The sequence below is a fragment of the Papaver somniferum genome, unplaced genomic scaffold (genome assembly GCF_003573695.1).
Source record: "Papaver somniferum cultivar HN1 unplaced genomic scaffold, ASM357369v1 unplaced-scaffold_21, whole genome shotgun sequence".
Classification (NCBI taxonomy): Eukaryota; Viridiplantae; Streptophyta; class Magnoliopsida; order Ranunculales; family Papaveraceae; genus Papaver; species Papaver somniferum.
Window position 1 is genome coordinate 13,538,914 of NW_020631041.1, and position 22,976 is coordinate 13,561,889.

Below are 22,976 nucleotides of genomic sequence, written 5' to 3' on the forward strand. Positions count from 1 at the left end.
AATGTCTCAATGATTGGAATGAGAGTTTAGATTACATAACCATGTATTCCTTAATCCGAAGTTTTCGAACTTTGTTGATTGAGAGAAACCGGAGGAATTGGCTTTGCCAAGTCCGCGAACTCAATCCGCGAACTGACGGAAGTTCTCTTGCCGAGAATTTCTACTGTGATTTTCCAAAAACTCGTTTGCGTGTGTAGTCCGCAAACTCATTCTGCGAACCTAGTCCGCGAACTGGCGGAAGTCTCTTTGCCGAGATTTTTTTTTGAGTTTGGAAAACTCTGCCGGTTGCCTTAAGTCCGCGAACTTGTTTGTGAGCTTAAGTGGTTATGATCTAAAGATGTGCTCTGAACATGAAACTTAAATTACTAAGGAATGCTTTATGCAAACCGTGGCTATAAATTTCATGAAACGATTCATCGAATCGAATCATCTTTGTTTCAATTGTGTCTTGTGTAGTTACATAAGATCTCATAGCAATTGAACAACTATGTTCATTTGAGTCAATTGAACTAGTTATGGTGAAGAAGAACTAGGTTAATATGAATTGCTCATATGGTTAACCTTTTGGGTTACTATGTTGAACCAACATACACGTACACGTTTGGGCATGGTTTTCACAAACCCAGTAAACGTCTACCGGTGTGTGTGACAAGCTAAGTTTTCGATCTAACGGTTGAGAAATATTAGCTTGAATCTAAATAAGGTTTTCATCTAACGGTGAATATGGATTGCTTTGTAACTAAGGCAAAACCCTGATTTGAAGGCTATATAAAGGAGACATCTAGCATTGTACAAAACTAATCCCCACACGTCTGTGTGATACTAGTGCGCTCTCTAGAGTCGATTCTCCTTTAACCCTTGATTTTCTTCTCTAAAACCAGGTTCACGACTTAAAGACTTCATTGGGATTGTGAAGCCAGACCGATACTACTTTTATCGTAATTGTGTGATTTGATCTTGCATCCTCTATCATACGAGTACAACCTATTGATTGGATTGAGATCGTGAGAGTTCTCCGATAGGAAAGATAAAGAAGTCACAAACATCTTCGTCTCACTGTTTGTGATTCCTCGACAAACCGCTTGTGTAGTCAAGAAGGATTGTTGAGAGGTGATTGATTAATCTAGGCTGTTCTTCGGGAATATAAGACCGTATTACCAATTGGTTCATGTTCACCTTGATTTTATATCTTAAGACGGAACAAAACCTAGGGTTTTTCTATGGGAGACAGATTTATCCTTTGATAGACTTTTCTGTGTGAGACAAATTTGTTTATTATCAAGTCTGCGATTTTGGGTTGCAGCAACTCTTAGTTGTGGGTGAGATCAGCTAAGGGAATCAAGTGCGCAGTATCCTGCTGGGATCAGAGGCGTAGGAGTACAACTTTACCTTGGTTCGGTGGGAGACTGATTGGGGTTCAACTATAGTCCAGTGCGAAGTTAGCTTGTAGTAGGCTAGTGTCTGTAGCGGATTAATACAATGTGTATTCAATCTGGACTAGGTCTCGGGGTTTTCTGCATTTGCGGTTTCCTCGTTAACAAAACTTCTGGTGTCTGTGTTATGTCTTTTCCGCATTATATTTTTTATATAATTGAAATAATACAGGTTGTGCGTTAAGATCATCAATTGGAAATCCAACCTTTGGTTGTTGATTGATCCTTGGATATTGGTCTTTGGTACCGTCCAAGTTATACCGCAGTTGGGTAGTGATCTAACATATCCTGCTTTGGATGATTTGTATTTTTCGGATATCAAAAATCATGGTCCATGGGACTCTAAGACTAATACATTTTCCTTAGGTGTCTTGAAAAGACACATTAAAAGTAGAAAAGACCAGAATAATATTGAATGTGCAGTGACATTGACACGAGCATTCTTTATGTGGTGTTTGGGTCACTTTCTTCTAACGCAGTCTACTGGAAAAGTAGATAAACATTGGGTTCTGTTGTTTGCTGGGGTTGGGGAGTATGATTGCGGTCTAGATTCATTAGGTAATACCTATAAATATCTCGACGATTGGTCAACCAGGGGTACGAATTTAGATACCTATAAATATCTCGACGATTGGTCAACCAGGCGAACTGGCGGAAGTCTCCTTGCCGAGATTTTCTGCTGAGTTTGGAAAACTCTGCTGGTTGTCTTAAGTCCGCAAACTTGTTGGCGTACTTGAGTGGGTTATGATCTAAAGATGTGCTATGAATATGAAACTTAAATTACTAAGGAATGCAGTATGCAAACCGTGGCTATAAAGTTCATGGGCCGATTCAATCGAATTGAAACATCTTTGTTTCAATTGTGTGTTGTGTAGTTACATAAGATCTCATAGCAATTGAACAACTCTCTAACTAGTTTATTTGAGTCAATTCAACTAGTTATGGTGAAGAAGAACAAGGTTAATATGAAATGCTCATATGGTTGACCTTTTGGGTTACTATGTTGAACCAACATACACGTACACGTTTGGGCACGTTTTTCACAAACTCAGTAAACATATATCTCAAGTGTGTGTGACAACCTAAGTTTTTGATCTAACGGTTGAGAAATATTAGCTTGAATCTAAATAAAGTTTTCATCTAACAGTGAATATTGATTGCTTTGTAACTAAGGCAAAACCCTGATTTGAAGACTATATATAGGGGACATCTAGCATTGGGCAAAACTAATACCCACACGTGTGTGTGATACTAGTGCGCTCGCTAGAGTCGATTCTCCTCTAACCTTTGGTTTTCTTCTCTAAAACCAGGTTAACGATGTAAAGACTTCATTGGGATTGTGAAGCCAGACCGATACTACTTTTATCATAGTTGTGTGATCTGATCTTGCATCTTCTATCGTACGAGTACAAAATTTAATTGGCTTGAGATGGTGAGAGTTCTCCGATAGGCAAGATAAAGAAGTCACAAACATCTTCGTCTCACTATTTGTGATTCCTCGACGTCCTCTTGTGTATTCAAGTAAGACTGTTGAGAGGTGATTGATTAATCTAGGCTGTTCTTCGGGAATATAAGACCGGATTATCAATTGGTTCCTATTCACCTTGATTTCATATCTTAAGACGGAACAAAAACCTAGGGTTTTTCTGTGGGAGACAGATTTATACTTTGATAGAATTTTCTGTGTGAGACAGATTTGTTTATTATCAAGTCTGCGATTTTGGGTTGCAGCAACTCTTGGTTGTGGGTGAGATCAGTTAAGGGAATCAAGTGTGCAGTATCCTTCTGGGATCAGAGACGTAGGAGTACAACTGTACCTTGAATTAGTGGGAGACTGATTGGGGTTCAACTATAGTCCAGTCCGAAGTTAGCTTGGAGTAGGCTAGTCTCTGTAGCGGCTTAATATACAGTGTGTATTCAATCTGGACTAGGTCCCGGGGTTTTTCTACATTTGAGGTTTCCTCGTTAACAAAATTTCTGGTGTCTGTGTTATTTCATTTTCCGCATTATATTGTTTATCTTTATAATTGAAATAATACAGGTTGTGCGTTAAAGGTTAATCGATTAGAGATCCGACCTTGTAGTTGTCGATTTCATTGATTAACACTTGGACATTGGTCTTTGGTATCGTCCAAGTTATTCCTTGTATTTGATAAAGACTCGCTATTGTTTTTAGCTTGAGTAAAAATCAAATCAAGAGAGCGATATTAACTCCTTGAGATACTTTAATCTAGATTGAGTCTGACTGTCTAGTTGATTCTCTAGCAAAGTATTTCGGAGTTAGTCCATACAGATTGCTAAGTGAAATATTGGGTGGTGTTGTTAGATCCCCGCTTTTTCAATCTTGGATATATTAAAAAATTCATATGTAGTAGTTAAATGTGATGTTTAAGCTGTATTAGACCATAAAAAATTTCTTAATTCTCATGTTTCCTTTGCAGAATTTTGTAACGGCAATTATACCTTGTGGAAGTATTTGGGAACCCCAATGTGGAATTCGACCTCAATATATGATGAGGTTATATGTTTCAAACAAGTCGTTGACATCCCAATATGAGTAAGGAATTGTTGCATGTAATATAGTGATATACCATTTGATATTATCGATTTATTACTTGTTTGCATTTGTGTGTCAAGAAATTCAGTAGTCATTTCATGTTGTTCAAAGGGTTGTCGAGTGACAGCTGATATCTTGCATTTAAAAATGAAGGTAATGTCTTGCTGTTACAGGAAATGGGTTTTTTCAAGCTCTTGTTGCAGGTGAACATGAGAACAAGGAGAATTGCAGATGGGTTTGTAGTGGAGTTGTGGTTTTCTGGTTGAGAAGATGAGTTGTTTCCGTGAACTAATGGGGATCTGAATTGCAGAAGAAGCTGATGTGGTTAGACTGGATTTTTGTTTAGTGGTTTATACTTACTGCCGGAGAAAGTAAGGTGCTGTTGGTGAGATGAATTGAATGGTTTGCTGGGAAGTTAGTGAAGTCTACAGGAAGATGTTGTGGTGTTAAATATTGCAGCAGGAGTGTTGAAATTGAAGTCCTGGTAATGAAGATATTGAGGCTAAGAAATCAGTGTGGTGGTTGCAGTTGAGTGTGAGATTGAAGGGTTTGAGCTGAGAATTACATTGCAGCTGCAGACTAAGTGCCGTGTTGACGAGCTATATGGCTTGAGGCAGAGCTGAAGGAGATGGATGTGCAAGAAGGGTTGAGCAAAGTGTGAGTCTGATGAGCTGAATGGGTGATATGATCTGCAACAAATGGAGCTACTGCCACATTTGTAGGGGGAGGCCAATATCTGCGTTTTACGATTTATATGATATTTTTAGTCATGTTCAAAGAATCTATCATTTTCTTTTCTTTCGTTGCGCAACACACTTTTATACAAGGTGATTTGAAGTTAGCTAGGTAATGCAATTGGAGTGGAAGGTTAACTTGAATGAATGTAATTGTGTTACACTGGCAGGTTAATGTGAAATACTTTAGTCAATTCGGTTTCAGCTACAATTTTTTTTTCCAAATAGTTTTATGCACACAACTTCTAATAAAAGCTGTAGTTACACACTCATCTACTGAAAACAGAAGTTGTTACTTCAAATATTACAACCTTTAAGGGTGGTGTGTTAGAGATTACGACTACACTAGAAAAAGGTTGTGAAATAAAGTATAACAACATAAATAAGAGTTGTACAAGATCTTTTAACCACCCGAACAAGAATAGTGATAGGACTAATCACAATCATAGTAAGAGTTGTGAAAGAAACTTTAGAAAATTATGTTAGAGTTTGACAACCTAACTAGGGGGTTGTGATAAAGTTTTCTACTATACATAGAGGTTGTTGTGGAACGATGTCCTACAACTAATGTACGTATAGTGAAAGAAGGATTGACAACTCTTATTAGAGGTTGTGTAGGCTTCCGAAATAAAATCGAAACAGAATCACAACCGAACCACAAGGTAGTCCAAACTTGAACCACAACTACACTTACGACTCTTAGCTCTAAGTCGTAGTAAATCGGGGACCTTCTACACCCCCTCCACAACCCATAGAATAGAGTCGTCATAGGTCTAGTACAACTTCTGTTCGGGGTTGTCAAAGCATGTTTTTCCCGTAGTGTTGGTAAAATGAGGTTGCAATGGTGCTAGCTGAAATTCATTGTAATCGGCAATGTAATAACTAGTTGTTGTGTAATCAGAATACCACTATTTTGCATTTTTATACTAGCGGCAGCAATAAGAGGAGAACAACATCAAATAAAATCTACGCAGCATTAGTCCTTATTTAGTTCTTTTCAAGAAATAATTGTTGATTTGCAATTAATCCTAATTTTGCTTGTTTCGCTGGTAATTCGAAGAAATGTAATGCACTGGTTGGAGCAGTCATTTGGTGTTGATTATTTTTAGTTTATGGTAATTGTGCTCTTAAGAAAAAGAGAAACAAAAACTGTTTTCGTAATGTTGTATGCAAGTAAATCAACTGGCTTGTACTATATCTAGTGGTTTCTGATCCTAGTAGCATCAAACTCGTTAGCACATTTAGTATCAGTAAGATTAATGTAGTATCCGGAAACTTTAGCTGGATTATGATTCGACTTAGCAACTTTAGTTGGATATATTTAATCAAGTAGATCCATGGTTTCTTCAATTGCATCAAAACTAAAACTGAAAAGCGAAAATAAAAAGCAACAACTATATATTTGTTCCTAACCAAGAACATTAGGAACACTTATAACCGTTGCTAGATTAACAGTCGCAGGTCAAAGTTTTGACAAATTCAAATTGAATCGGATCAGCAGTGGGGGTGGGGGGGCTAAGTGAGAAGGCCAAAAAGAATTGCAACCAATAATCATTCCTAAAATATTTCACCGGCGTTTGAACCGTCCCCTACTATGTAATTGTTATATTTGTTCCTGATTATTAGCAATATCTGTTGCAAATTGACCCATGAAACTTTTTTTATTTGCCTAGTTCTAACCCTCTCATAATCCGTTTTTCTAGGTGAATTTTGAAACTTAAAATTCTTTGATTATGATCAAATTTCTCTAAATTACTGTCAACTCATACATAATATAATGATCATTAACTATCATGCGTAAGAATTTCGAAGAAAAATAGCGCAAAATTGATGAAAATCGAAAGATTAAAATTTTAAGAATTTTAGTTTTTTAATCGAAATTTCAGGCTAAAATTCTTTAATCATAGATAATATTTTTCGAAATTTCTTTCAACTTTTCAGATAATTATTAAGATCTCTTTATTGCAAAAAAAAAAATCCAAAGAAAACGATCCCGAATATCGATTCTTAATTTATTTATCTAAACATCATTTTGAGGACCATGAAAGTGTGATGCCACAAATTACAATAAAGTCTCCATGTGGAAGGCACGCTTCCTAATTAAAGTCGTACAATTAAAGATTGGCATTTATGTACTATCCAAAATATATATGATTTCCTAAAGATTTACTAGGCATTAGCTTTCAAGTTTCAAGTTTTAGGAGAGGGAACGTTGTGGCTGACGAGTTAGAGTTTTGGTTTTAGATCCGGTATAATAAACCGATAATCCATCATCCTTACCTGAAAATAAGAAGATGTTCGGTTCATTCTTTGTTTTTTCTTTTTGTTTAATTTCGTAAACTCAGAATAGTTAATCTAATAAATCAGTTCATTGAGAACACTTAGTTGTTTTTCTTGAACTAAGAGTGTGAAGTGAGTAAATTAGATCAATTTTATGTTTTTAAATTATGGTTTTGGATTTGAAAAAGATTAGTTGTTTTTTTTATTTTGATATAACACTACAAGAAACTTAACCTATTATAGCAACCATTGGTTATGGCATAAACCACTAGTATTGTCACGATAACCTATGTAGCAAGAAGTTTATTGTTGCATTTGCTATCCATTACTGCAGCAAGAGATCATATTTTTTTGCCACTCTTTTCGTATTGTTGCTACAATTGTATGCAAAAGTTTCATTTTTCAGCAGTAAATTATAGCTTTTAGCTGCACTTGAGAACTATTGCGACTAAAAGTTTTCTTTTGCAACGTATATATCCAAGGTGTGACAATATATAGTGTAGCAATAGGTAGATATTCGTGCAGTGTAATATGATTTACCAATTTTATGAATTTTTTGACGAATTGGTGAACTTTGGTGGTTTGGTTTTCAGAACACAACAATAAAGTTTGAATTAAAATGAAAGTTACGTTTGAGAAAAAATCAAATTCGATCAAATCAAACAAAAAAAATGGAAATGAAAAACTTTGGCTGATTACGTGACAGACAACTGGATTTATAAGCCTTTTTCATCGGCAATTAAGAAAGTAGTTGAACCATCATTTTTTATATTTTATCTTTTATCTTTTACTTTTTGATGAAAACTAGAAACATCATATGTACAAACCAAGAGCACGTGCATTGCACTGCGGCTAACGCAAGGAGGAATTGTAGGTGCAGAATTTTGAAACTGGTATTTGCGTTCCTAAAATATTAGCAACGGCCGATATCAACTTTGTAACATATAAGCGTTACAAATGTTAAGGCGAGAGGGCATATTTTTAATGGACAACCACAATGGTGGCCTGAAACACTTACAAAGTATACTGCAATGGTGGCCTAAAACGCTTACAAGCTACCCTGCACAATTCTAGGATCGTGTCTAAATTGTTAGATTCCTCCAATTGCTTATTATTTGTGGCATAGAACTTGTTTTCTTTTTTAAGTGGTCACATTTTTCTGCACGATTCCAGGCCTACTTCGTTTTCACATGGGGATCACTGGGTAGTCGGTACATACATCCATCAGAAAGATAAAAAAAAATATAACCAATAGTAAATTGGTGTTGTGGCGGTCGTGCTAACTGATGGTGACACAGGTGGCAGAGTTTGAAATCGTATAGATATATTTAAATTGGCCATAAATTGCACCTAACGTGCACCATATATTATGACACTGATTTTATATATCTTGTTTATTTCAATATGTTATATATTCCCTTTTTCTTATAAATAGATGCGTTAATCGAAGGAAACACATTCACCAAACAAACGTATCCCTAAAGGGGGAACAAACAGTAGTAGTACTAGTATCTAGTCATTCACAATGGAGCGCAATTTTTCATCATCTGCTGGTTTTTTTCTGCTTGTAATCGTTTGTTTCTCAGCACTGTTTGGTAACTACAGCTTTACTTAATCATTGTACTATATGTTTGTTGAACTGGCTAGTAACTGACTAATAATCATCTGATTTTGTATCCTTTTGGACCTATACTTGCAGAGATATCATCAACGGAAGCTTTTTGTGAAAATGCGGAAACACAAGATGTGTACAATGCCGCTGATTGCACAGCTTGCCAAAATACATGTCTAAGAGTATGCGCGGCCAAAGGAAGTTCATATACTACACAACAGTGCACACCTAAAACCGGCACTGCAACATACGCAACATGCAAGTGTTGTTGTTCACCTACACCATTCTCTCCACCACCACCTCCACCTTCCCCTCCGCCTCCGCCTCCATCACCACCTCCACCTTCACCTCCACCATCACCACCTCCACCTTCCCCTCCACCTCCACCCCCATCACCACCTCCACCTTCGGCTGCTTGTGAGACTGCTCCAGTGGAAGTGTACAATGCCCCTGATTGCGCCACTTGCACAACAACCTGCAGTAGAGTATGTATGGCCGGAGGAACTTCACTTATTGGAGAAGCATGTGCGCCTCAAACCAATACTACAGGAGTATCATGCCAGTGTTGTTGTTCAAGTCCACCATCACCCCCACCATCACCTCCTTCACCTCCATCACCATCTCCACCTTCCCCACCTCCATCACCATCTCCACCTTCCCCACCTCCTCCATCCCCACCATCTCCTCCAAGTCCATGCCCACCACCAGCACCAGGCTGTGGATGCGGCTGCGGATCTGGATGTGGATGTTGTAACACGGATATTAACATCCAGATATCGATAAAATCAGGTGGTAATGCCCAAGTAACAAAAACCTCGTCATCGTCCTCTGTTGGTCGTAATGTCAAAGTATCAACACCATCGTCATCACCTTCTTACGGTGGTACTTATGATGAATTGTAATAGATACCACCGGTGGTACGATGATTGCCGTTTCCTACTTTATTTCCATTTCCACTATGTAATCTGTTTGCAATGAATCTTTTTGCTTAATCAGTCCATTTCTTTTTGCAAAATAAAGTGTATTGAGGAAACTACCTTGTAGTCCGGTATATCCCGTCGAGAAAGGATTAGAGAGTTCAACCGGAGAATCGGTGCATTTGGTAACATGTAACTTAATATTTACAACCGATTTGAAAATCAATTGTGGATTGTTAACTGGTAAAAATATAATCATAGATGGTCAGGTTACATGATACACAAATTGCACTATATATTGTGGAATGTATAACAAAAATGAAAATTATTTCAAATAGATAGAGTAAACATACTCGATTTAGTTGTAAAAGTCACAAATACAAATTAGCATTGCAAAGATATGATTAACCTTAATTAAGAGATCATTATCTACTCTTTCAATCGTTCTTGATGAGATTTAGAGGCAAGTTATTAGTTACAGAATATAAAGAAGCTAATTTTGCTGCTGAAAAATTGGCTAAGGATTCTGCAAGTGAGAGTTGTGTTGGTGTGTGAGGATAACTGATCCACCCATTCATTTACAGAGTTTTTTCGTAAGGATTTGCAAGGACGAGCTCTTGCTCCGACCATTATAACTGCGTTAAGCAAATTGTTTGCATGATTTATAAAGGGATACCAGTTCAATAAGTGCTGATATCGTTTCATATAGGATAAAAAGATTTCACCGATCCTGACCGTTGGATCGATGAAATGGTATCAACACTTAATATGACTGGTATCCCCTTTATAACTAATGGTTGTTTGGGCTTCACTTGTTTATGAAAGAAGTAAAAAGAAGAGACGAATAAAAGTTCATTCAACATTTGTGTTTAGTTATCCAACCATAAATCTACAAAAATTCTGAGGGAAGTATTACAATTTCGTCATTTTATTTAGAGAATTTTATTGTGAAGTTACCGAGTTTTCTCACCATACCCATTTACAAACCAGTCATCTCAATGATTACGTCGCACAATTACAAGGTGTTGTGTCAATAATAAATTTATTTATTTCTGGTTGTTATATCAAATGATTTTTGACTAGTTCTTGTTTTAGTTTTTACGGAACCAAGTGGTGATTGCACCTTTTGTCAAACAATTGAATACAAGACCGGATAAAATTTAAATAGATGAGTTTCATCTCAGTTTAAATTTAGACAAAAAACTTGGAGTGATGATTGTTGCATAGTTCAGATGAGATTCATCTCTGATTAATTTAAACAGAAATTAGTCTTTCTCTTCTATCAAAATTTACAAGACTTCTAGCTCTCAATAAATTTAATGATTTGGGGATACCAATTTAAAAATGCCCCCTTAACCAAAATTCAGCTTTATATAACCATGAATATCCCCAATTTGTAAGAGTATCCTCAATTGTGCCTTCTTTAAAAAATGATTTTTGTTTTATATTTTTATTTTTACTTTTTGTGAATTATTGAATTACTCTACGATATAAGAGAATCAAAACAAAAATTATACTCATTTTTATATTAGACAAGCCAGATTTATGGATTTTAAAATTAAGAGAAAAAACAAAAGAAAGAAAAAATTACTACGGATTTATGGATTTTACTGTATAGCTAAATTATTTTTATTTTGAATTACAATTTTAAAATGAGAATCAAAAAAGAAACCATCAGAAAAAAGAAAAAGAAAAAACCTTTAGAACTTTCTCCTTCTTCTTGCTCATATCTAGTCCTTTTGGGCTAGATCTGAGCAAGGATTTTTAGTTTTTATGAATAAGAATAATTTAGTTTGTCTTTTTAGTTTTTATTTTTGGTGTCTGTGGACATATTTCTTCGATGTTTGGGCGATATATCCTTCGTCTTTTGGACGATTTTCTCTTTGCTTTAATAACGATTCTTTCAAATCTCCATGGTGTTCTTTGACTTGCTATTCTCGATTCATCAAGAACATCAACGATTCTGCTCGCGTCGCTTTTTGGATTCATCTTCAATAAGAGGGATTTAGGATACCCAAACTCGCTTGGATCTACAAGATTTTGAGCAAAATACTCAATTTCATTTGGAGCATCTCTTATTGAAGAAATTAATTATTTTAAATGGCCGGAGTTGATTCTGGTTCATATCATCATTTATCACTACTACATATACAAAAATTAGATATATTTGCAGTTCATGGCTCTTTCTCTTCGCGATGTAATTGCACTTGGTGTCGTCATATGTATTTGGACTTTGATTATCTTGTATTTTGGTGTTTTTGATAATCTTGTAAGCAATTACGTAATCATCATTTTGGTTTGTACGAACTAAAATGTGATTTTCATCGGAAAAATAAAAAATAAAAAATATAGAAAGGAAGAAACTACCGAGATCTTGTTTTTAGGTATCTGATTAGTATAATTATTTTTTATTTTAAACTTATGGTTTTTATAGTGTCTGATGACATACACTCCGGACAATTTACAAAATAAAACAAAAAGAGTTGTTGATAGATATTAATTTTCTGATCGGTGAGTTGTAATTTTGTCAAAGTTTAATAATATAACATATTTATAAGTTATCTGTAAAATAATGATTTTTAAATGGGTTGGTGTAAGGTTGACAAAATTGGATCTTGGAAAATGCGAATAAACCAACACAATCATGATAACATGGGAATGCGATATCGGCGGAAGAAATCAATACTACACAAGTTTTTCCAAATCCATTGCGCCTTGATGAGATTTGATCCGGAATAACTGGATCAACTGGACATCTGCATGTTCATCTTCAGTTAGCCATTAATGGCATTGGATGGATCTAATCTAAGATCATGAACTAATAAACAAACACGAGGCAGTTAAAGATCCACTCAATGTGACATGAATACGCCTACACCATGCAGCTGGGTGACGCGGACACGATAACGAGGACACGATAACGAGGACACGACACGACGCAGACACAAACAAATTCTCAAAAGCATAGGAAGCGGACATGTTATGAAATTAATGATATTTCTCGCTAAAATATGCTCCTTCCGAACTTATTATATAGGCGAAATTTTCATTTTCCTTGTATAATATAGACGGAATCCAAATTTCAAAACGATTTTTTATTCCTACTATCCCTATTTATTTGCTTGGAAATCATTACAATTGAGTGTATGTATATAAAATTGGGAATATAATTAACGGTAAAATAAGAAAAAGCATAGAAATTTATAAAATCAAAAAAGTTTTTAATCTAAGCGATTTTGACTATTCCGCCTATATATGTGGCACAGAGGGAGTATATATTATGAATCTAATTTCTCAACAATGCTAATAAATTATTAAAAAATAACAAATTTGTATAAAATAAATATATATACTAATAAAAAATATATATACGAAAAATTCAAATGCTTTTAGTAGACATTTATATTAAAATAGTGCGTGACATATGTATGTGATGTCACATGTGTCTGTCTGTCCTAGAAACGCGCGCGTCCAAATATCGGATACGGTCTGATGCGGACACATAGGCGCGTCCGTGCTACTTAGCCATGCAGTACAACTTGATAATTAAAAAGTAGGAATTACCAATAGGTACTGTTATGGTAGTCTTAGTTAATGGCAGGTCCACCCACTAAAGCCCAGTAACCAGAGGTCCATAATAAAAAGAAAAAGAGGAAATTGGACAAAAATTTTTATCCCCTGGTCCGGTACACATGCGAGATGTCATAATCCACTTTTAAAAATACCCAAACTACCCATTCCATGATAGTACATATATATTTCTTTAAAAAAAAATCACCATTTTTTTCCAAATCTGAGTTCCGTCTCCTCCTCTTTTCTACTTCTGCTCAATTTTTGCTCCTTCTTTTGGATTACGAGTTAGAGTTTTTTTGAAGATCTCTTTGAAGATTTAAAGGTATGTTATGTAATATCTCTTTTTGCTGTTCTTGTTTGTTTTTTTCAACTGAATCTGTGAAGATCGGGTCGTTTTGATTACGTTTTCACTTTATTGTTTCGTTTTTTGTTTGTTTTTTGCGTTTATTTTTGTTTTGGTTTGTTTTTTATGAATCTTGATCGTAATTATTCAATTTTTGGTTAAATTATGATGTTTTTAACATATTTGAACTTTCGATTTGATTATCTTGTTGTTTTCGCTTCTTAATTTATCAAAATCGTGTTTGTTTGTTGTTTCAGGGGTATTATCCAACAGTACATATGTTGCATACTGATACAAATTGCTTTTGATTCTGTTTTGTTCTTAGTTTTATCACTTGTTGTTGTTTGATTCATAAGTATATATCTTCGATACTGAAATAAGACTCTCTCGATTATGTTATTTTGATAGATTCTTTACATACAATTATTTTTTAGTTCATGAATCAGCAGTACATATGTGGGATACTGATACAAACTGTTTTTTTTTGGTCTAATCGTTGTGGTGTTTGATTAAGATTTTGATCTCCATGTTTGATTTCTTGATTATTTACTAGATCTAGATGAATAATCACGTTTTGGTTCATTTCGTTATTAGATTTGATCATACTAGTTCCATTTTGTTGTTTTTAGATTTGTTTTTTTGTATGAAACAACAGTACGTATATCCTGTATTGACAGAAACCTAGCTTATTTTGAATGAAGAAGAACAAGATGGTGCATCGTTATGATTTACGAGGAGAATATTTGTTTTCTGTTTCCAGGTATGCTTTCTAATCATCTTGTTTGATTATTTTGTTCGGTTTTTCTTCTTTTGATTTGTTTTTTTGATTGTATTCTGATAATCAAATCGATTTGATTGACGCTTTTATGGTTTTTAGGTTTGTTACAGTTGTTTTTCGTGTATGTATTGACAGTACATATATGGCGTACTGATACAAAACTCTTCTAATTTTGTTTTATTTGAAGTTTTTCCAATTTTCTTGGTTCGATCCATGAGTATGTATGTATAATACTGATAGGAAGTGCTATTTGCTGTGTTTTTGCTCCTTTTTTAGTCTTACCCTTCAGTACTTATGTGAAATACTGTAATATGTCTTTCGATTCTCTTATTTTTCATAGATCTGTCACCTGTTGTTGTCATACTGTTGATTTGTAGTTCATGAATCTTCAGTACATATATCGCATACTGATAGGAAGTGCTCCTTGTTATGTTTAAGGAGAAGTGAAGAAGATGCAGGCATACAGTGTAGCTGCAATAATGGGTGCTACTGTACAACAACCCAATCTTTTTACTAAAGGTTCTTCAACTTTTTTTCCTAAGTTGGGTACTACTACTTCGGATAGATTACCTTCTCAAGTTAGGTTTAGTTCCGTGAAGACTTGTAAAGCGGCGTCTTCTTCAATCGAAGGGAGCTGGGTTACAGGAAGACCACCATCTTCTGTATCAGTTCCTATTCCTGAGATGGGAGGTAATAAAAAAAGAAGAATTTTTGAATGATTTTTTGTTTCTGTTGTAGCATTTGTTGTTATTTGAATTTTAGAATGAGTTTTAATAGCACTTGCAAGCATTTTTGAGATGCCCGATTCCTGTATGTAATCGGAATGCTTGAGCATTTGTAAATGGTATGATCTAGTATCAAACCAATAAGGAATCGGTTAGTGTTCTTAAATGTTCTAATTGGAATTCGTAAGCTTTTCGGTTGTTTATTGTTCTTTCATTTTACCCTTCTTTGTGCTGTTTGTTTTGGTCTATGTATTAGATTGGTTATCTATTATCAAACCTAGTACTAATATGATTTGGGTAGGCTTCAAAAGCCTAACGATAACCTGGGTTGTTCTCTAGATACCAAAGTGAATGAATAAGAATTATCAATTATGAGTTTTACCTGCATTCGTTGACTGAAAGAAATAACTAACGAGTTTCATGCCTGATGTCTTTTTGTATTTTTTTGTATTAGGTAATGGAAGAGGTTTTATAGACCGTAATTTGAGTGAGGTAGACCCTGAAGTACGTTCAATAATTGATAGTGAGAAGAATCTTCAATTTAACAGCTTGGAGCTCATTGCTTCAGAGAATTTTACATCTCGCGCAGTGATGGAAGCTGTGGGTTCTTGTCTCACAAAAAAGTATTCAGAAGGGCTTCCTGGTAAAAGATAAAGATGGTGCTTAATGTTGTATTTTTTCCCTGTATTTGTATTGAAATGCATTTGATCATTTCATTCTGCAATGTAGGTATTATGGTGGCAATGAGTACATTGATGAGCTAGAGACACTTTGTCAACAAAGGGATTTGGCTGCATTTCACTTAGACCCAAAGAAATGGGGAGTTAATGTCCAACCTCTGTCTGGTTCTCCTGCTAACTTTGAAGTTTACACTGCACTTCTCAACCCACATGACCGTATTATGGTAAGTTGAGGCCTCTTTCTCTTTCTCTCCAATTTTTTGAAATCAGTTTTGAACCCCTAAGGGACGTAATCAACTCTCCTTTCAAAATATGGGGCTGTATTAATTTGTTCATGTAACTGGCACAGGGTCTGGATCTTCCTCATGGAGGTCACTTGTCACATGGATTTATGACTCCTAAAAGACGGGTATCTGGGACTTCGATTTATTTTGAATCGATGCCCTACCGTCTTGATGAATCAACAGGTGCTGCTCTGCATTCTTATACTGTGTAATGACTATGTGGTCTATTGTTGTTCATTTATAATTCGTTGATAATTTGCATTCATTACCAAATTTCACTTGCAGGCCTTATTGATTATGATATGCTTGAGAAAACTGCCACCCTCTTTCGACCAAAACTCATCATTGTTGGTGCTAGTGCTTATCCTCGTGATTTCGATTATACTCGAATGAGAAAGGTATACACATATCTTTTGATTGTCAACAGTTGTGATTCTTAGTGATCAGAGAATCAGACTAGTTAACCCATTACGCACACCTAATTCCCTTTCCTGCTATGTTTCTTGAAGATTGCAGATTCTGTTGGGGATTTTCTCATGATGGATATGGCTCACATAAGTGGTCTCGTTGCTGCATATGTACTTGCCGATCCATTTGAATACTGTGATGTTGTAACAACCACCACTCACAAGGTACACCTAGTCCCATTCATGAAGTCTGCAAGACTGCAACTACTGACACCAACACAAGCAACATTTGTTTTTATTGGTTTATTGGATACATACTCTATATGTAAGCAGTGAGGCAGATACATACTTAGATTTGTACGTAGTGTAGCAGATATGTACTCAGATTTGTAAGCAGTGTACCAGATATGTACTCAAATTTGTAAGCAGTGTAGACACACACGTTTGGTAGTAATGGGTATCATGGACATTTCCATGTTTTAATTAATTTCGGACCTCCGCATAAAAAAAGAATCCGGTTGGACCTTACTATAAATACCTATATGGGCCTAGGACCAAACAAGAAATTTTCCAATTAAAAAAGATCCGCGGTCACTAGTTGTTAAACAAGTGGCGTTCCCGTGCTCCATTTTGGAGTGATGAACGTCGGAATATTTTACACAGTTTTATGCAACCATATACATAATACTTGATTATACATGGCATTGATACCATACCGTCTTCCTCCGACGCTCAATGGAGACAATTAGCATCGCTCGTCCCTACCATGCAACAATTGATTTTTCAATGTATTGGAAATGGGTTATCAACACCAATTGAAGCCAACTGGATTCCACACTACACAAACCTAGACCCAGCTCAATGTTACCCTATCCGAAAAGTGGCTGATATTATTGATCCGATCTCTCATAACTGGAACTAGGAAAAATTAAGCACCATAGTCAATCACACGGCTCAGAAAATAATAAACATCCACCTACCCCAACATACAAAATAATTTGGCCCCATTCAAAATCTGGAAAATATGCTACTTCATCAGGATACAAATGTCTAACCCAAGGTCAACCTACTCAAAACCCACTCCCACCTACAAAATTCTTGTGGACATTACCATGTCCACCAAAAATTCAGCTTTTCTTGTGGAAAGCAATCAATGAGGGTCTAACAATCTTCTATCTCCTACATCACATCCATGTGACCAATTCCGACATTTTCCCCAGATGCAACGCTAATCAGGAATCAGCGACTCACCTGCTAATCCACTGCCCAATGGCGACTGCAGCTTGGAACAACTTATTCACTCAACTATCAACCTTACCAAACTCCAACTATAACCCCACATGTTCTTTAACGCCGCAAACAACCATTTCACAAATTATACAACAGTCAGCACCAATATCTGTCATCTCTTCTGTTTGCTTTCTATTCTGGACCTTATGACTGGTTAGGAATGAACTAATATACCGCCAAAAGCAAAAAACATCAGAAGAAATACTGGCTTGGGTGAAAAAACAACAACAAGAATATTCCGTGGCAATACAATCCTTACCTCTAGTATTACCAGGAGATTCACCGGTTCTTAACCACTCAAAAAATGCCAAAAGGATTTCGACAATTTCGGTAGGATGGTCCACACCAAACTTGGATTGGATTAAGATTAACACAGATGGGGCAGCCAGGGGGCATCTAGGATTCGCAAATGCCGTTTTCATTTGCAGAGATTCCGAAGCGCGAACAGTTACGTCTTTAGCCAACCTCTGGGAATTAAAATTGCCTTAACTGCAGAAACTTGGGCTCTACTATTGTCATCATGAACAACAACAGAAAGGCAATGGCCAAAAATACTCTTCGAGAAAGACTCAGAAAACCTTCTTCTCTACGTCACATCCTCTATTGATCCTCCTTGGCATATCTCAGGGATGATAGAAGAAATAAAGATTGGAATAAGACAGATTCCGCAAGCCGCTATCCAACACAAATACAAAGAAGGAAATCAAGCAGCGGATGACTTGGCCAATCATGCGGCTGACAGAAGTCAAATGGGAAATCTTTCAACCAAAATTTGGGATCACACAATCCCGGTTTGTATTAGTCAAGTTATTTTCCATGACTCTGTAGATACCATATACTTATGTCAAATTGTAACCTAATCTTCTATCAATAAAATACATGCTTCAGGAAAAAAAATATACATAATACTGAGAAAACACATCAAGATGTTAATCCAGGAAATACTTCTAATTAAATTTTGCATGCAATTTTAGACAACTTCCCTACGGGTTGTGATTTATACACCGTTATGTTTTTATTAGAGATGCATCCGAAATCCAAATTCTTGATCTATGATAATTAAGAAAAACTGTAAGACTTTAACTAATGGGGTTGTAACTTTTTTAAAAATTTCAATACAAATCTGTGCAACCCTCCATATGATAATCAAGAAAACAACAATGTAGGTTTTGGATCACGTTGTGATTATTCTTAGATCATGGGACAGATTTCAAACACTTAATCAAATTTTGGGTAACTAGAGTATATTTTTGTTTCCATAGAAAAAAGAGAAAACTAATCATTATTTGTGTATATGCTACAGTTGTATTTTGAACTAACTTTTTAGGTAGTACGTGTATTTTGCTGGTTATGAAAAGATAAAATAGGTGGTACTTGTATTTTGCTGGTTACAAAAAGATAAAAGATAAAAATGATTCAAAAAGTATAATATATGTATGCAGTTGTAGTATATAATCCAATTGTAGTACTAGTATATACCCTACTTCTCGTCATCAGACATAATTACCCATGGCATCGGGCACAATCATAATCGGCACTTAATGACAAGCACAGTTTAAGCTCCGCATATTCATAAACTTTACCCAGTCTCATTGTGCTTCATTTATTATGCATTATAGTATTTGGAAATCATAGTTTTCATCGTGATGTTCTTGTAGTAGTAAAGTTAACAATTAAAATTTGTAAATTATAAGTATAAGAATAAGAAAATCAAAGCTTTAAATATAATCTTGGCCTCATATTAGAACTACTATCATGGTTGAACTCCACAAACCCCAAACAAAAATATGCATAAATCATGAAAAGTTAGTGTGTTTACCTTTGTAGATTGATCAACACCATCATTTTATGATACCGATACACATATGTCAATCGAGAATGGAAACCATGGATTGATTCACTACATCCTTAAACAAAATAACAAGAAAAAAATAAAAATGCTGCTGCTTATTATTACTAAACGCATAGAGATCACTCTATTGACATTCACATAGGCTGCTGCAGCTAGCTAATGACTGCGAATAATTAATGAACCAGGAGTCACTGTTGATGATGACAGGGTACTTCTTACGGGCAACAACAGCTGCAGTAATTGTTAACGCACACATTATTCATTGTTGGAGTTACACCTGGACCACAATTACATGGTGTTGAACATGTGGGGCAAGCGGGGGTTGCGTACGAGTGAGAAATTTCAGTGGGAAAGCATAAATCTCGTGGATCTCTTGGGGGTGGTGGTGGTGGTGGAGATGGAGGTGGTGGTGATGGTGGAACAGGGACAGGGCTTGCTGCTCCACAACAACACAAACATCCTTGTGTAAACCAGCCTGGATTGCCATTGCAGAACTTGGTATATGGCTTAAAGGCACAAATCATTTTACATTTAAGATCACATCCAGAACATGTTAGGGTTAGGGGGTAAGTCCACCCTTGTTGCCCAGGTTGGCAAGTTGCTTGTGCCGATGCCCTCTCTACACCAAAAAGAAAAAAACTTTGTAAATAGGTAACATAGTGATCATTTCCACAATATAGAAAAATCTTTGGCTATCCAGAAAAAGAATATCAGACCATAGTATCCATGTATAGAAATAGTTGGTAGTTACCTGAGTATGCATTCAGAGCAAGAATCCCCAAAACCAACAAACTAAAACCAATTGGAGAACTCTTGAAAGACATAGTGGTGATGGTGTTTATGGATGACTATAAGATTTTTGTTATGGATTTGATGTGAACAAATATTTCTCTATTTATAGAAACCTGAAGTGATAGCTTACTTACTACGTACACTCCTTGGATACTTAGATCTATAAAAACTATAGAACTGGTTTCCAGAGAAAAATAATATATCTATAAAAACTGTATAATAAATGTAGTCAAACAATGAGTTTCAATTAAGAATCGTACCGAATGATGGATAAGTTCACATAGTAACGAAATAATTAAAACATATTTTATATTTTACTTGGTAGAACAAGATTAGTTTCCAGGATGCACACACACCCACCGATTCTCAGGTGATTAGATTATGTTAAAATTAATGTTTATTAGAAATACTTAGAGCATTTCCCATGGTAATGTGCTATGAAACCGGTTTAAAAGTGTTTCTCACCGATGTGAGAGAGGTGAATAGAAAACATTTCCAACCATGATTAACTTTATTTTTGTGGGAAACTTTTTTAGATAAGAGGATTTAAAATTGATTATTAGATTATGTAATTATACCCATTGATAATGATGATTAGGTTTTTTACATTCTCTAACGGAACCTCTCATATAAGAGGATGGGTAGAGGATGTGAATCTAATCGCTTGCCACGTAATCCTTACATCCGCTATTAAAATTCTCGTTCTCTCGTTGGAGATGAATTTTTAGGAAAAGACATTTCACTACAAAACAGGTGGCTTCTAGGGACGACCATTTTTTCAAAACCGTCCCTAGAAATGGTTATTTGGGACGTTCATGGTCTGACCGTCCCTATAGGTCACGGGATAATTAATTTAAGGTTATTTTTAGGCCGTTCCTAAAAGAAACTATGACAAAAAAGTATTAGTGACGGTAGAATAGGGGACAGACACAAAACCGTCACAAATACTTTTGGGGACGGTTTTAGGGCTTTTTGGGACGCTTTTTGGACGTCCCTAGAGGCCTTCTATTTTGTAGTGCTTAAATCCAATATGGCATTTAAAAAAGCGGTTGCGCTAGGCGCATCGCTTCCTAGCTAAATGCTCGTTGCTTTCACGCAAGTTGAGCTGGGACAGTGATGTGGCTAGGCGATTTAGATTTCACTCATTCCACGTATTAGTTTCAAAGAAAGAGAAACTCCACGTATCAGTTTCGAGAGAGAGAAATAAAGAGAGTGTTTTCCTCCACCAAACCAAACCCCTCTGCAACTATTTTCTTCCATCTTCGTATCCGTATTTCAATGGCAACTGTAACTTTAAAGATCTAGGGTACTTTGGCTAATCTAAGCACTAATAAAAAAATGGATGAACTTCTTCATCTCATTGATGTTTGCTCCGAAGATAATCGTCTCCTCTCCATCACGGTTATCATCATCATAGTCCTCCTAATCAACTAATGAGTTTAATTTCATTTAAGATGGTTTGTGGTTTGATCAATTTGAAATGGATTTTAGGGTATGAATTGGTTTTTATAGAATATTGGGTCTTGAAATTTATATTTGTTTTTGTATAAATTGTCTTATTTTCTCAATTGATTATTAAGTTTAAGATGCTTTCTAATTACATTGTTCTTTCGGTTGCAAAATTTGGGCTTCAATAATTTAAGGGGGAAAATCTTATATTTTCTAATATGATTTTTATTTAGACCAAGAACTATCATTCTATAATAAAAACAGTATCCATATACTGTTTATCATTTTTTGTGGTGTTCTTAATAGTATTTACTCTACAGACAAAAGCAATTGTTCTGATTGGCTGATTGCTAACTTGAATTCGTTTGTTGCCGACAGCAAAAGGTGCTCAGAGGTTTAGTGCTGCAGTAGCTAACACTAAATAGAAAGAAAACAGATAAAGGTGCGTACCATTGGTGAAAGCAATCAGGTGGTGAAATTTGGAAACTGAAGTGAGCAATGTACAACTGAGCTTCCATTTTGAACTTAGATGGTTGCGAATTATGTACTGTTCATCATACAATTTTCCTTTATTCTAAAACTGCGATTGATTTTTAATTTTGTACTGTTTTTTCTTATGAGTTTGGGTTGATTGTCTGGTACTTATTATATCTTAGTAAACGAAAACGTAAACAGAACTGGTCATTAGAATTATACTATGCTGCTATTGTCAAGAGCTGTATGAGCATTAGAAACGAATAGTTTGACAGTAATGAAAAGACTATCAAGAAAAATTATAAATAGCTTATCAATTTCTTAGATTTTATTTCCCTGAGTTGCATAATGTCACCAAAATTATTCATCTCTCCCACTAAACTCAGACAAGAAAACAACAAATAGAATATCACGTGAGATATCTCTCTCTCTTCACCCAGCAGCTGACTAGTACTACACTATCCTACTCACATTAGCCACGCACGAATGCGAACAAATAGCGATCAAAAAGAGCGTGGTGTCTAGCATTTTTAAATGTATTATAGAAAGTTCACAATGTCTCATTAGAGATGCTCTTATACATGGCCGGACACTCGGTTTTATCAGGATGTATGATTTTTTACTGTTAATGGACATATTAAATCACTATCTTAAGCTTTGTAATGGTTCAGCTGGTTTTTTTTTCCCGTATTAAGATCCGAGAATGTATGTACATTTCATCTTATTATCATGGTCTTTCAATTTTATCTTTTGACAAACAAAGTTACTACAATACAGTTGGTTGTTGCTCTCAACA

At 35.6% G+C, this 22,976-nt stretch overlaps 2 protein-coding genes, 1 long non-coding RNA gene, 1 other non-coding gene and 1 pseudogene across 4 annotated transcripts; 4 read left to right on the forward strand and 1 right to left on the reverse strand.

The window, feature by feature from the left end:
• Window positions 1-8,437: 8,437 nt before the first annotated feature.
• Window positions 8,438-9,783, forward strand: LOC113340292 (vegetative cell wall protein gp1-like). The gene is made up of 2 exons (XM_026585501.1): window positions 8,438-8,599; window positions 8,704-9,783. The coding sequence occupies exons 1-2, from the start codon at window positions 8,530-8,532 to the stop codon at window positions 9,516-9,518; spliced, it is 885 nt and encodes a 294-aa protein (XP_026441286.1). The 5' UTR covers window positions 8,438-8,529; the 3' UTR covers window positions 9,519-9,783.
• Window positions 9,784-10,733: 950 nt separating this feature from the next.
• On the forward strand, window positions 10,734-10,832 carry LOC113340400. The gene has a single exon (XR_003355472.1). It is a non-coding gene; the product is annotated as a small nucleolar RNA snR60/Z15/Z230/Z193/J17 (small nucleolar RNA).
• A 3,847-nt stretch (window positions 10,833-14,679) lies between these two features.
• Window positions 14,680-16,542, forward strand: LOC113339866 (annotated as a pseudogene).
• Window positions 16,543-19,407: 2,865 nt separating this feature from the next.
• LOC113339267 (chitin-binding lectin 1-like) lies at window positions 19,408-20,399 on the reverse strand. The gene is made up of 2 exons (XM_026584568.1): window positions 20,217-20,399; window positions 19,408-20,084 (listed from the first exon to the last, which is right to left on the reverse strand). The coding sequence occupies exons 1-2, from the start codon at window positions 20,287-20,289 to the stop codon at window positions 19,681-19,683; spliced, it is 477 nt and encodes a 158-aa protein (XP_026440353.1). The 5' UTR covers window positions 20,290-20,399; the 3' UTR covers window positions 19,408-19,680.
• A 1,038-nt stretch (window positions 20,400-21,437) lies between these two features.
• LOC113339844 lies at window positions 21,438-22,323 on the forward strand. The gene is made up of 2 exons (XR_003355163.1): window positions 21,438-21,749; window positions 22,085-22,323. It is a non-coding gene; the product is annotated as an uncharacterized LOC113339844 (long non-coding RNA).
• The last annotated feature ends 653 nt before the right edge of the window (window positions 22,324-22,976 follow it).

Excerpts from the sequence above, each read along its gene's own strand:
- LOC113339267 (XM_026584568.1), bottom strand. The coding sequence starts at position 20,289 with ATGTCTTTCAAGAGTTCTCCAATTGGTTTTAGTTTGTTGGTTTTGGGG. Across the intron at positions 20,085-20,216 it reads TGCTCTGAATGCATACTCAG|AGAGGGCATCGGCACAAGCA; the intron begins GTAACTACCAAC and ends TTTTTGGTGTAG.
- LOC113340292 (XM_026585501.1), top strand. The coding sequence starts at position 8,530 with ATGGAGCGCAATTTTTCATCATCTGCTGGTTTTTTTCTGCTTGTAATC. Across the intron at positions 8,600-8,703 it reads TTGTTTCTCAGCACTGTTTG|AGATATCATCAACGGAAGCT; the intron begins GTAACTACAGCT and ends CTATACTTGCAG.